Below are 13,839 nucleotides of genomic sequence, written 5' to 3' on the forward strand. Positions count from 1 at the left end.
ACTCTCTTTCTGTGACTTTGAACTCTTTTAAAATGTCAGTTGAACCTGGTGTAATTCAGGCTTGTTTGCTTTATGAATTTAAACTTGGTTTGAAGGCTTCAGAAGAGTACCTAAGATATGTGTGGCATTTCGAAAAGATGCAGTAGTAGAAATTACTGCACAGAAATGGTTTAAAAAATTTGTTTCTGGTGATGAATCACTTGAAGATGTGCCATGTGCAGGAAGACCCTCCATCTACCAACTTTTTATAATAGAGTGACAACTGAGTTGGATAAAGGGAATGGCTACTGAATGATACTGCTGGATTTTACAAAAGCCTTTGACATGATACCACATGGAACACTGTTACACAAGCTGCAACAAATGAGATGGATGGATATAATGAAGAATTACATGCTGCTGTTGAAAATAATTCAAGATGAACATGTCAAGAACTTTCACAAATGTTTAACATGAGTGGTGAAACAATTCGTCTACACTTTTATCAACTGGGAAAATCATGGAAGCTAAGCAAATGGGTCCTACATGCATTATCAGATGACAATAAACTTCAAAGGCTATAAATTTGTTCTTCACTTCTTTCACATCATAAAAAAAAGGGCCGTTTTTGGATTACTTGCTCAATTGTGATGAAAAATGGATCATGTACTCTGGTACAGGAAGCGAACTTATCATTCGTTGTCACCAAATGATCCAGTACCGCACACTTTAAAGGCACCACTTCATCCCAGAAGACTATGCTTTGTATGTGGTGGACTGGAGCTGGTATTGTCCACTATGAGTGTCCACTGCAGGTCAAACAATTATGGCTGAGATCTATTTGATGCAACTCAAGCATGTGCAGGATGTGTTACTTCAGAAAGTCAGGACTAGTTAATTGGAGGAAAGTGCTATTCTTACAGGACAACGCAAAGCCTCATATTGCAAAACTTACCCTGAGAAGATTTGTGATTTAGGATGAGAGATACTCCCTCATCCTCCATATTCTCCTGACATTGCTCCAAGTGATTATCACCTTTTTTTTTGTCACTAGACAATCACATGCAAAAGAGACAGTTCCAGAAAAAAACAGAGATTGAAGCAGAGGTTACTAGATTTATTACTTCTAAAGATGAAAAGTTTTATAAAAGCAGAATTTACAAAGTTGTTTTTCATTGAGAAATAGTTGTAGATTGTGAAGGTGCTTATTTTAATGAATAAAACATTTTCTGAAAATTTCTACAGTTGTTTAATTTTTATTATGAAAAACTGCACAAACATTTTTGGTTACCTGATATTGTGGAGTACTTCAACTTCAGAGGCATAAATTCCAAGGAGGAAAGATCACATGGCAGGAAGGAAGGAAACTGAATTTATACACTTATCAAGAGAAAATTACTTGAAACAGAATGTGACGGAGGAGACTCAAGGTAGCATGATGATACACTTAGAAGGCAATTTGAATCAGTACCATGGCATAAAGATCTGCGAGGGAGGGATGTCAACAGTCAAAGAGTATCTGGAGGAAGCAATTTCACTGAACAACCAAGATCAAGAGAGTAAATTGGGTAGGAGTTAGATGATAAGTAGTATCATTAAGCATGCACTGCAAACAAAGAAATGTTGTGGAGTGTATATAAGGAGAATCATGAGCAGTACAAGGATTAGGCAAGAAAGGTGACCAACATGGTAAGGAATGCAAAATAAGATTATTATTATGTAACACCTCCAGGGTGTCCAAAGATTCATTGAGGGAGGGCACCTCTACAACTCTCTGTCTCCACCAACTACAATGAACCACAACTACCATCATCTACACCACACCATCTACCGCCCATCACCACTAGTATTTTTACAGACAATCACGAACATCCATGCCCAAGGCAGGATTCGAACCCGCAGCCTTTTGGCTGGAGAGAGGATATGCTGACCACTCGGCCAACCAGGCCAGCCAAAATGTGGAGGTGCCGGGGATCGAACCGGGGCCTTTCACATGCAAAGCGAATGCTCTACCACTGAGCTATACCCCCATATATTATTATGAGAAGAAATTGGCCAAACAGACAAAAGGAAATCCCAAAGAGTTTTTTCATTATGTAGCAAGTGGGAGGAAGAATGACTACAGAAGGATAACTTTAATGAGTGCAGAAGGTAGAGAGGTAATGAAGGCAAACAAAATTGTTGAGCTATTAAACAATCATTTTGCAAGGGTATATAATCCAAGTGAAGCTATTATTATAATAGAGGTGACAGTAAAATTATGCATTAGGATAGGATACAAAATTATGGTTTAGGATACAAATGGGGTCTTTTTACTACCCAGACTAGTGGCCAATCCCTTTCTCTAAATTTTCTTCATCTTTCTAAATCTTCATCTTTCTCTAACTCCAGAGTAATTTAATAAAAAAAGGTGGTAAACCTTTTGGCAACTTCTATAGGTAAAGATGACCTTGCTATTGCTTCTGCCTGGTATCTCCAACTCTGGGCCTGGCTCCCACTGAAGAGACCTCAATAAAGGTCGAAACTAGTTTGGGTAGTGGCCAATCCCTTAATGCATAACAGTATACATATCCACAAGGAGATGTGTTTTGCATTATGGGAGATACTGGGATACGAGTGTTGGTAGCTTGCTCCACCTTTGCTATGAGTTGCGCTGGTGTTGCACTACTTACCCAGGTAAGATAGTACAACACTATATTCAGTCCTGAAGATAAGATAGTACAACACTATATTCAGTCCTGAAGATAAGATAGTACAACACTATATTCAGTCCTGAAGATATTTTCAGGTGCAAACTTTGTTTGCTCTCACTGGGATAAAGGATTAAACTAAATTTATTAGAGTCAGTTGTGAGTGCATTTTCTGTTAATAGTTTCAAGGGAAGGTATGATAAATACCATGTTTGGGCCTCCCACGATGAGTGATAGGACTCCATGGAGGTACCAGTGCAACAACAATAATAATAAATACTACTGTGGGCCTACAAGCACAAATAATCTCACTGTTCTCAAAAACAGGATGGTTTCTGTTTAAAACGTTTAGTGTGTGAATGATATAAACTAATTCTTTCTTTCCCCAATTATTACTATTGTTTGAATAATCATCTTATACTTATCAGTTAGAGAGATTACATATTGTGTAGTCTTCTTAGTCATAGTGATACTAATTATTAAACTAGATATGTTATCATAATGAATCTGATCAAGTGGGAAGCAATGTGGAAGAGCAGGAGAGATTGAAGAAGTGATTATGAATGAGGAAGTCAGTGGCATGAGTATACAGAATTAGAGAATGGGTGTGCAAGAGGAACAGGGAAACTCAGGGTGGAGAGGGGAACACAGCATGAAAAAGGTGGATGCTCCAAGGGGATGTGAATGCATGTATAGACAGGAAAGAAATAGGATGACTTGGGATCAAAAGGAAACAGTTGAACTTGAAGAGGGTTCTAAAATGAATAAGCAGAAAGAGAAATGGCTCCAGTTGGGCATGAAGAAATCACATTGAATGAGTGGTATTAGTGGAACTAGCTGTTGTGTTTGAATACAAATGCTAGAAGTGTAAGAAATAAGGCAGATAAATTGTTGCATTAATTGAGTCTGTTCACTCAAATTAATGCAACCATTAATTCACTTTTGCTAACCTTATGAACCAAGTCACCAGCCTTGCCTGGTTTTTGTAATCTTCATGGAATTGGTTAAAATTGTTGGAATAAGTAGGACATGGTTAGATGAGGATGCCAACCTGACAGGAATAGAGATGGAAGTGCATGATGTATTTTGTGAGGACAGAAAGAGTAAAAAGGGAGGGAGAGTGCTACTGATGATAGAGAAAGAGTTATGTGCATACAAAGTAGAGATACAAAAGAGAAATAGTGCCAGTGGTTTTGAGGCAGCATGGTGTGAGATAGAGGTGAATAGAATGAAATACTTGATTGGATGTTGTTATACACCTGGTAATGTGGATGGTAGTCACTATGAAATGTATAATCAAATTAGCCAAGCTTATTTGCTACACCAGCTTGCAGGTGTAGCAAATAAGAAAAGGGTGATCATTATGGATGATTTTAATTATGGCAATATAGACTGGAAGGATGAGATAGTAACTGGAAGTAAAGAAAATGAGTTTCTTGAGTTTTTGAGGTACAACTACCTCAGACAGTATGTAACAGAGGGCGCACGAGGATTGAGGGTCTTGGGTTTGATGATCTCATCAGAGGATGTAATTATAAATGAGCTGTCTAATCACCCACCAATTGGTGAAAGTGACCATGAGGTGATTATCTGAGTGGTTGCCAGCAGCGTGAGGACCTCTGTGAGAAAGGTATATATGTGGAACTACAAGGGGAAGGGGTGATTATGAAGAGCTCAGGAGACAGCTTGCAGGTGTAGCATGGAATTATGAGGAGTTAGCTGGAAAAGAGATCAATACAGCTTGGAGGATTTTCAAGAACTATCTATTAGAAGCAATGTCTAAATGTATTCCAAGGGTCATAAGGTAGGTGTGAAATAGAGAAAAATGGCTTTATGCAGGCAGCATAAGAGAAGTGGTGATAACCAATTCCATGAAGATTACAAAAACCAGGCAAGGCTGGTGACTTGGTTCGTAAGGTTAGAAAAAGTGAGGTGTGAACAGCAATTACCTAATGAAGCCAAAAAAGAATCCTAAGGAGTTCTTTCAATATGTAGCCAGCAAAAAAAAAAGAATGATGATGATGGAAGGATGACATTGATTCGAGAAAATGGTATAAAGATAGCTGTGGTGGAAGATGTAGTGGAGATACTTAATGAGCAGTTCATAAAGGTCTTAAAATCTTGTGAATGTGACTTCATGGAGAGATTGAGAGCAGTTAATAATGGGGAGGGGAGGCTGACTGTAAGTCAGCAAGTGGTGTATGGGGAGTTAAGCAAACTAGATGTTAATAAGGCTGTGAGACTTGATAATATATCACCATGTATTCTGAAGGAATGTGGCAGGGAGTTGACATCTTCCTTGACATATTTTTTTAATATGAGTCTTGCACGTGGTCAAGTTCCTAAAGAGTGGAAGGAGGGCAAGATTGTGATGGTTCATAAGGGAGGTGATAGAACTCAAGCATGAAATTATAGGCCTATATGTGTGTCAGGTGTCATGGTTAAGTTGTTGGAGAAGGTTGTGAGAACTAGGATCCAGAACTGGGTTGACAACAATGGTATTATCTTTGATGGACAGCATGGATTTGTTAAAGGGAGGTCATGTTTTAGTAATCTACTTACTTATTACAATAAGGTGACTGCTTCCTTAGACAGAGGAGAGGGGATACATAGTAGTATACTTAGATTTTGCAAATGCTTTTGATAGATTACCTCATGGTAAGTTGATAGTCAAACTAGAGCGGATGGGGTTGGATATCAGATTAGTACATTGGTTTGGAGACTGGCTATCTGATAGGTATCAGCAACTTGTGTATAGGAGAGCAATATCGAGGAAAAGGAAAGTCACTAGCGGTATGCCTCAGTCGTCTGTTTTAAGGCCATTACTGTTTAACTTGTATATTAATGATATTGGGGAAGATTTGAATGGGGATATTCAGTTGTTTGCAGATGATGCAAAGTTGCAACAAACTATGAGGAGTAGAGCAGATGTTGTGGCTTTACGAAAAGACTTGAATAGATTGAGTGAATGAGCACGGGAATGGGGATGAGAGTTCAATGTTGCAAAATGTAAGATTTTAAAATTTGGGAAACAAAGATGGGGATGCAGAATTTATGATTGGTGAGGATATACTGTCGATGGTGGAGGAAATAAGAGATCTTGGGGTGATAGTGTATATAAGGATCTGAAATTTAGGGGACACAATGCCAAAACTGTGAAGACAACACAAAGATTTCTTGGAATTATGTGGAGGACACTGACTTATAAAAGTAGGGAGATTACTTGTTCCATTGTATAAGGCTTTAATTTGGCCACACATGGAGTACTCTGCCCAGATTTCGCACACCTGATTTTCAGAAGGATGAAGAGATGTTGGAAAGGGTCCAGAGGTGACTGACTAAGATAGTTTCTGACCTCTGGAATGTCGAATATGAGGAAAGATTGAGAAGATGCAATTTACAGATCCTGGTGGATAGGAGGAAGAGGGAGATATGATAGAGACCTACAAGTTAGTAAAGGGTTGTAATAAGATCAATGTTGGAGAGGTTCTACAGAAAACAGTGGGAGATCAGGGGTGAACTAGAGGTCATCCCTGGAAACTGTATAAAGAGGATGTGAGCAGGGGAGTTAGAAGCAAGTTTTTTGCATGCAGAGTTGTGAATGATTGGAATGCCTTGCCATTCCAATGTGAGTGTGCTTAAAGCGCGGTATGATGTGCTGTGTGTATGATAATAGGACCTCCTAGATGAGTCCTTGACTCCATTGGGTCTTGATGATAATAATAATAATAATAATAATAGTCTTTTTTTTTAAATATTGAAACAAAATTCTTAACTTTAAATCTGATATAGTAACAGTAAGGATTACTTTATTCGAATGTGAGTTATCAAAAATCAGCAGTTCTAGAATCTACATTCAAGCAGGTGACCAAAGAAGTAATACAAAAATCAATATAAAAATATTATTTTTTTTACAAATTAGGGAGTACAAAGTAAATATTTAAAATTTCTTTATTAAGTGATTAGGCAGGTGGTTTGTGGTAAAATAAGCTTTTCTCCTATATCTCTGTTTTAATAATATAGCATATGAATTATTGACATAATTTTGAACAACTTTTGAAGAAACTGAAAATTAGAAATGTATCCTTAAGGAAAAAGTGAAATTGTGGCAGCGAAATTTTTCCCCCCTTTTAAAAGCACATGATTAATCATATGTTATCTTTCTTCTTAAGAATGGTAAATAAGCTAGTTTACAACTGGTATTATTTTAAGAAAATCATCTTTTATTCACAGCTTAAGCACTATAATATATATATATATACAGGGCCACGCCAACCCGAGGGTGCACCACACCCAGGCGGCAACATTGATGTTTTATTTATTGTAGTAAATGCTACATGCAATTTCTTTTAGTTTTTTTAAAGGGCTGCCGATAAAAGTTTGCACCCAGGTGGCAAATACCCTTGGTGTGCTCCTGTATATATATATATATATATATATATAATAATAATAATAATAATAATTACCTACCACTGTTAATGTTCCACGACGATTTAAATTAAGCTGTTTCAACATCTGAGATCTCTGTTCCATCATCAAAGTTCTCTCATATGTATATGCAGAAATATCACTGTCCATCTGATGTAGAAATGAAAGAAAATTTATATCTATAGAGAATTTTAAATGATAATTAATTTTTACAATTACAAGTTTTTCAAATTCTAAACCACCCATAGACAATAAAAAAAAAAGTAACATATCATGAAATAACCACCAAAACACCTCACGGATAAAATATATCAAAAATATATACTTTGTATCCATATTATAATCCAAAGGTTATATTAAATTCAATGGTCATTATGTATCTGTGTGATTATGGACGTATAAAAAATAACAAGTTGATTTCCTAGAAAATGACCTTTTGCAAATTTAAAGCAGAGAAGAAAAAGAATTGCAAAGTTTTTGGGAATCTGCTGTTGATTCTTAAAAAGTGTGAGCAGTAGATTTAAAATTCAACAGAACCTGATGCATAGATTTGGGAGAATCTTTTATAGATATATGAAACAATAATTATTAGACCTCCCACCAGCACTCACAAATGGCACTTTTCACAGGAATTTAGGCTTTCAGTTGAATCACTGCCAATTGTTCTTTGTGTAGTGTTAATGTGGTGGGAGGACTAGGGGCCATCCATGGAAACTGGGCTTAGCAAGGGTGTGGTTAGCAAGGGTGTTAGAGCTAGGTTTTTTACTTGGAGAGTGGTAAATGAGTGGAATAAGCTGCCAGAGTCTGTTGTTGGTGCTATGACTGTAAATGAGTTCAAGGTGAAGTATGATAGATACTGTGTGAATGTTGAATAGTTGTTCTTGACATGATGTTGGGTCTCCCTTGATGAGCCTAAGGACTCCTTGGAGCTGCCCGTAATAATAATAAAATAATAATTCCTTGGAATATTCCCTTAAGACGCGTGGTGATATGTCATTAAGTCCAATTGCCTTATTGACATTTAGCTTACTTAATTGTATTTGTAGAAATTTGGCTAAATGAAATCTTGGAATGACTATATCCCAGAATTTTGGAAAATTAATGCAGCCATATATCTTGGTGAGTGTCTCATAGGTGAGGCTCATTTCAAAACTGTCCCTCAGATGTACAGGGACATCTGGAGCACAGCTCTATCTTCCTTTTCATTTCAGTTGAACTAATGTCCAGAGCATAGTCTGTATAAATTGGACAGTACTGACCTGCCTTACAGATGATTGTAAATGTAGTTTCTCTATTCTTCAAGGTCAAATGGTGCTTCTGTTTCTTCGAAAGAAGAAACAGAAGCACCATTAGAAGAAAAGTTAGAAACGGAAGACAGAGGGGAAATTCTGTGAAATTTCTACAGTAATAAAGTTTTTTATATGAGTTTTTCTCTGTTTCTAGAATTCTTTTGATTATTCCAACTCACAGTATTTCATTATTGAAACAAATGAACTAATTTTCTTTAGGATTCTCAGCCTTAGAGATGACAGAAAAAAATACTGCATGTTTCCCACCATTCCTTTTGTAATCAACACAATTGTTCTCATTCCCTTATATTCAGGGTATATATATGAAAAGATAGCTGAAAGTCTCTGTAAATATAATCTCCATGCCTCAACATTCAACCCACATATTCAGCAAGCTACCTTTATTCATTCATTCTCTAAGCTCAACTTCATCCTCTTGCACATCCTGAAGTGTATTAAGTTAAATGTACCTGCAGCCTACAATAACTGTACAAATTGGTGAGCAACTTGACCAGTATGTCAGTGGTTTTCTGAATTTACATAATCACGTCTTTTGCAATTCAAAAATATAAGGGGAAGGGAGGGGATACGGAAAGTTCTGATAAACAATATTAAATCAACTGACATAACTACAAGAAAGAACATAAATTAGCTTCATAATGGTACTAGTATGTTCTTTCTTGTGATTATATCAGTTGCTTTAATATCTTAATATCTGGCTAACGGAAATAAACAGCGTGGGCGAGTTTCCGAAATGAAGGAGAGAGTGTTGTATGGTGACTCGTTATTAAGAGGAGTAATAGATGGGAGTGTAACTAAATCGTACTTACCGGGTGCGAAATTTAAGGATGTAAGTGAGAGCATTAGAGTGCAAAAACAGAGGGTGAAAGAAATAACAATTGTGGCTGGTACGAATGAATTGAAAGGTGATAAATTTTTTATGAGAGAGGACTTGAAAGTATTGTTAAAGGTAGCGAAAGAAAAGAGTGACAGAGTTAGAATGGTTAGTCTGTTACCGCGGTATGACAGAGAGGAGTTTAGGAGGAGGGCCATAATCGCAAATGATATTATGCGCAGGTTATGCGGACGGTGTGGTGTGGAATTTGTGGACGTGTGGAATGAGTTTGATGGGCGAAAGGACTTAAACAAGATGGATGGCCTGCATTTGAATGGACTTGGTGTGCGGACACTGGAAAAAGTGTTGCTGAATGAAGTGAAAATGGATGAGCAGAACCAGGGAAACTAGAACTACCAAGGAGGGGGGGAAGTGGATATCCAGACATCAGTGAGACAGTTGAGTGTAAAAATGTATATAATGTACCTGAGCCAGCAAAAAGGACAAAAAATGGGAATGGGATATTTAGAATAACGCATCAAGATAGGGGTGGGACAAAGGGAACACTGCAATTCATGTATACTAATGCCAGGAGTATTAGGAACAAGAAGGAAGAATTTTTGGCCTTGATTGGCTCTTCCTGGCCACGGGTTATTGGCATTAGTGAAACATGGCTGACGGAAGATGATATAGTTAGTGGGATAGAATGTGTAGGTTATAGTATGTTTAGGAGGGACAGAGAGAATAAAATTGGGGGAGGGGTGTTATTGATGATAGCTGATGAACTGCAGCCAAGGAGAATTGAAGTATTGCAGGATAGTGAAAGGAGCTCATTTGAGGCTATTTGGTGTGAGATTGATACTGGCAGAATAAAATATACAGTTGGGTGCTGCTATAGACCAGGTGATGGAATAGATGGTGGAGATGATATGCATAAACAAATTGATGAAATGAGTGGAAGGAGGGTAATTATTATGGGGGATTTCAACTATGGTAACATTGATTGGAAGGAGGAGAGGACACATGTGAGGAAGGAAATGGATTTTATTCAATTATTAAGGGATAACTATCTGAAACAGCATGTAATTGAAAATACTAGGGGTGTGAGAGTGCTTGACCTGGTAATAGTATCTGAGAATTTGACTGTAATGAATATGACCATGTTGCCACCTACTGGTGAGAGTGATCATAAGGTCTTGACCTGGGAGGTGGCTAAAGGTGTGAAATTTGTGATTAAGACAGGGTATATGTGGAATTACCGTGCTGGCAAGTATGACAAGCTTAGGAGATTGCTTGGATCAGTGCCATGGCATGTACAACTGCAAGGGCTGGACGTCGATAGAGCATGGGAAGTGATCAAAGAGCATTTACAGGAGGCTATGGCTGATTGTATACCTAAGGTCCGAATAGTGAAACAAGGAGGGGTTAAATGGATGAATAACACCATTAAGCTTGAGCTGCAAAAAAAGAAACAACTATGGAGGGAATTTAAAGAAAGGGGTGACCTGCAGGCACACGAACGGTATAAAGTACAGGCTAGAAGGGTAACGAGTGTGGTAAAAACAGCAAAAGCCGATTATGAAAGGAAACTAGCTATGCAAGCAAAAGAGAATCCCAAACAGTTCTTTCAATATGCTGCAAGCAAGAAAAAAACTGTACATGGCAAAATGATTTTTAGGAATGACGATGGTAAAGAGTTCACTGAACCAGTCGATATAGTGGAGTTACTGAGCGCGCACTTTGCAAAAGTATATCATCCAGGTGGTGACATTGAAAAAATGAAGGAACCATTAGTTTATATGGGAATTGTGATGAATGAAGTGGAGGTGATTAGTCTATTACAGAACCTTAATGTCAATACATCTGTGGGATTGGATGGTATACCGGCACGGGTCTTGCATGAAGCGGCTAATGAATTATCAGTGCCCTTGACCATGTTGTTTAATCTGAGTCTCAGGTCTGGCTTAGTCCCGAAGGCGTGGAAAGAGGGGAAAATAGTTTCACTGCATAAAGGAGGATCCAAGACTATGGTTGCAAATTACCGACCGATCAGCATATCGGGAGTCGTTGTCAAGGTCTTGGAGAAAGTAGTCAAGGGAAAAATACAGGAATGGATTGATGAAAATGAGATACTGTACAGAGGACAGCATGGCTTTGTGAAGGGTAGATCATGCCTCAGTAACTTGCTCAAGTTTTATAACAAGGTGACGGCTGAACTGGATAAGGGAAATGGGTTTACAGTGATACTGCTGGACCTGGCAAAGGCGTTTGACAGGATACCACATGGAATTCTAATCCGTAAACTGCAACATATGGGAATGGATATAGGGTTGGTGAGATGGATAGCTGGGTGGTTGATGGAGAGATATCAAAGAGTAGTTTATTCAGGAGTAGAGTCCAAAAAACGGCCTGTGACTAGTGGTGTGCCACAGGGTTCTGTTCTTGGACCACTGCTGTTTAATCTGTTCATTAACGATATAGGGAAGGGTCTAAGTGGGACAGTTCATTTGTTCACTGATGATGCAAAGTTGGGTAGGGCGATAGTGAATGCAGAAGATGTCAAAGTCTTGCAAGATGACTTAGATAGATTGGAGTTCTGGACTAAGGAGAATGGATGTCAATTTAATGTGACAAAATGTAAGGTTATGCATTTCGGAGTGAAAAGATTAGCAGCAGTATACCACATCAATGGAACTGTACTCCAAGAGATTGATGAGGCCAGGGACTTGGGAGTGTTGGTGGATAGGGAGATGAAGTTTAGGGGGCACATTGCGAAAGTAGCTAAATCAGCTCATCAACTCACTTGGTTGTTGAAAAATACCTTGACGAGCAGAGAAAAACAAGTTATTGTACCTCTGTACCGAGCCCTGATAAGACCTCATCTCGACTCCTGTGCCCAGATTTGGTCACCTCGGTTCCTTCTTGATGGGGAGGAGGTTGAGAGGATCCAGAGGTGAGTGACTAAGATGATAGCAGGTCTATGGAATGAACCATATGAGAACAGGTTGAAGATTTGTGGGTTGCAGAAACTAGTTGATAGGCGGAAAAGGGGAGACATGATTGAGACATTCAAATTGCTAAAAGGATTCTATAGGATTAATTCAGATGATATTTTTGAGATCAGGACTGGTGGTGGGAGAACTAGGGGACACCCATGGAAGCTGGGCAAGAGCGTGGTTAGCAGGGGTGTTAGAGCTGGGTTCTTTACTTTTAAAGTGGTAAATGAGTGGAATAAGCTGCCAGAGTCTGTTGTGGGTGCTATGACAGTGAGCGAGTTCAAGGCAAGGTATGATAGATACTGTGAGAATGTTGAACAGCTGCGTGAACATGATGTTTAGGGCCTCCCTCGATGAGTCTAAGGACTCCTGGAGTAGCCCGTGGTAGTAATAGTAATCTTTTTGTTTAGGTGTTTATCAGAACATTCCAGAATCCCCCCCCCCCACCTTGTGTATCCTTTACTCACAGAGTCCTCATATGGCTGTCACCATCCAGGTGATTACATCATGGTTACTTTCAGCACCTTTTATTTTATGTTACACCCACATACGACAAGCAGAAGAATCTATTCACCTTATTCACAATAACATCCTGTCCAAAGGCCATAATCAAATTAAAGATACTTATTGTTCTTGGTGTGCCTTCTATTACATACAGTCCAGGAAAGTTGTTTTGATGATATCATTTCATTATAATATAGATAATATACATTTCCATAATTCAAATCACACTAACAGTCAATCAGCCTCCTTTTATCTGTACAGGCATGGTTGGCTGAGTGGTCAGTATACCTGCTCTCCAACCAATAGATCATGGGTTCGAATCCTGCTGTGGGAAAGGATGCTAGTGATTATCTTATTCGATGGGAGATGAATTTCATCGCCTGGTGTGAGACCACTGCCCCACTTATTGGAGACTTGAAATGGCTTGAAAAAGTTCCATGTTTGGTCTCTAGAGTAGGGTTTCCAGACTATGTAAAAATAATTACAAATTACAAAAAAAAATAAAAATAGAAAAAATCCTTAGTCCACCCACAATACAAATGTATTATAGGTTTACTGATAACTTTCAAGAGTGGGAACAACAACAAAAAAAATCTGCTAGCCAAATTTCCCTAACAATTTCCACTTCTAAGCTTACAATAACATCTTACTAAATATTTCCTACAGTGTTCTGAATCACATCATACAGTCTTAAAATCATTAAAATTATTCCACCTCACCCCCTTGCATCTCAGCCTTGACTTTTTGTTTATCAACGATTATCAAGAAAATCAATTTGAACAAAGCAAGAAACTTTTGATACTTCCAATTTCCACTTATTTTGATACTCTTGTTATTATTATTATCATCAGAACTTAAAATAATAAAAATATTAATTCTGGAAGGTTCCTTTGTCACATACATATCCTTTTCAAACTTCCTTTTAAATGCATTCACATTCTCTATACTCACCACTCTCTCAGGCAATCCATTCTAATCATAATAATTATTATTATTATTATTATTACACACTTCATGGAGTTGGCAGATTCATCGTGGGAGGTTCATTCAAATGACACCATATTTATCATATAGAATCTTAAAATCCTTAACACTCCTTGCATTAATAACACATTCTG

At 38.0% G+C, this 13,839-nt stretch overlaps 1 protein-coding gene and 1 non-coding gene across 2 annotated transcripts in view; both read right to left on the reverse strand.

Annotated features, from left to right (window-relative positions):
- The window catches only part of kcc (solute carrier family 12 member kcc), an 831,023-nt gene that overhangs the window by 62,027 nt on the left and 755,157 nt on the right, over positions 1-13,839 (reverse strand). Inside the window, exon 23 of the mRNA XM_090408412.1 lies at positions 7,140-7,247. Coding sequence (XP_090264538.1) covers positions 7,140-7,247 — 108 coding nt within the window. The remainder of the gene's footprint in view (positions 1-7,139; positions 7,248-13,839) is intronic.
- Positions 1,939-2,009, reverse strand: TRNAA-UGC (transfer RNA alanine (anticodon UGC)). Its single transcript has one exon. It is a non-coding gene; the product is annotated as a tRNA-Ala (tRNA).

The sequence above is a fragment of the Typopeltis vanoorti genome, chromosome 18, assembly GCF_054136105.1.
Source record: "Typopeltis vanoorti isolate ZY-2024b chromosome 18, IOZ_Tvanoo_1.0, whole genome shotgun sequence".
NCBI classification, from domain to species: domain Eukaryota; kingdom Metazoa; phylum Arthropoda; class Arachnida; order Uropygi; family Thelyphonidae; genus Typopeltis; species Typopeltis vanoorti.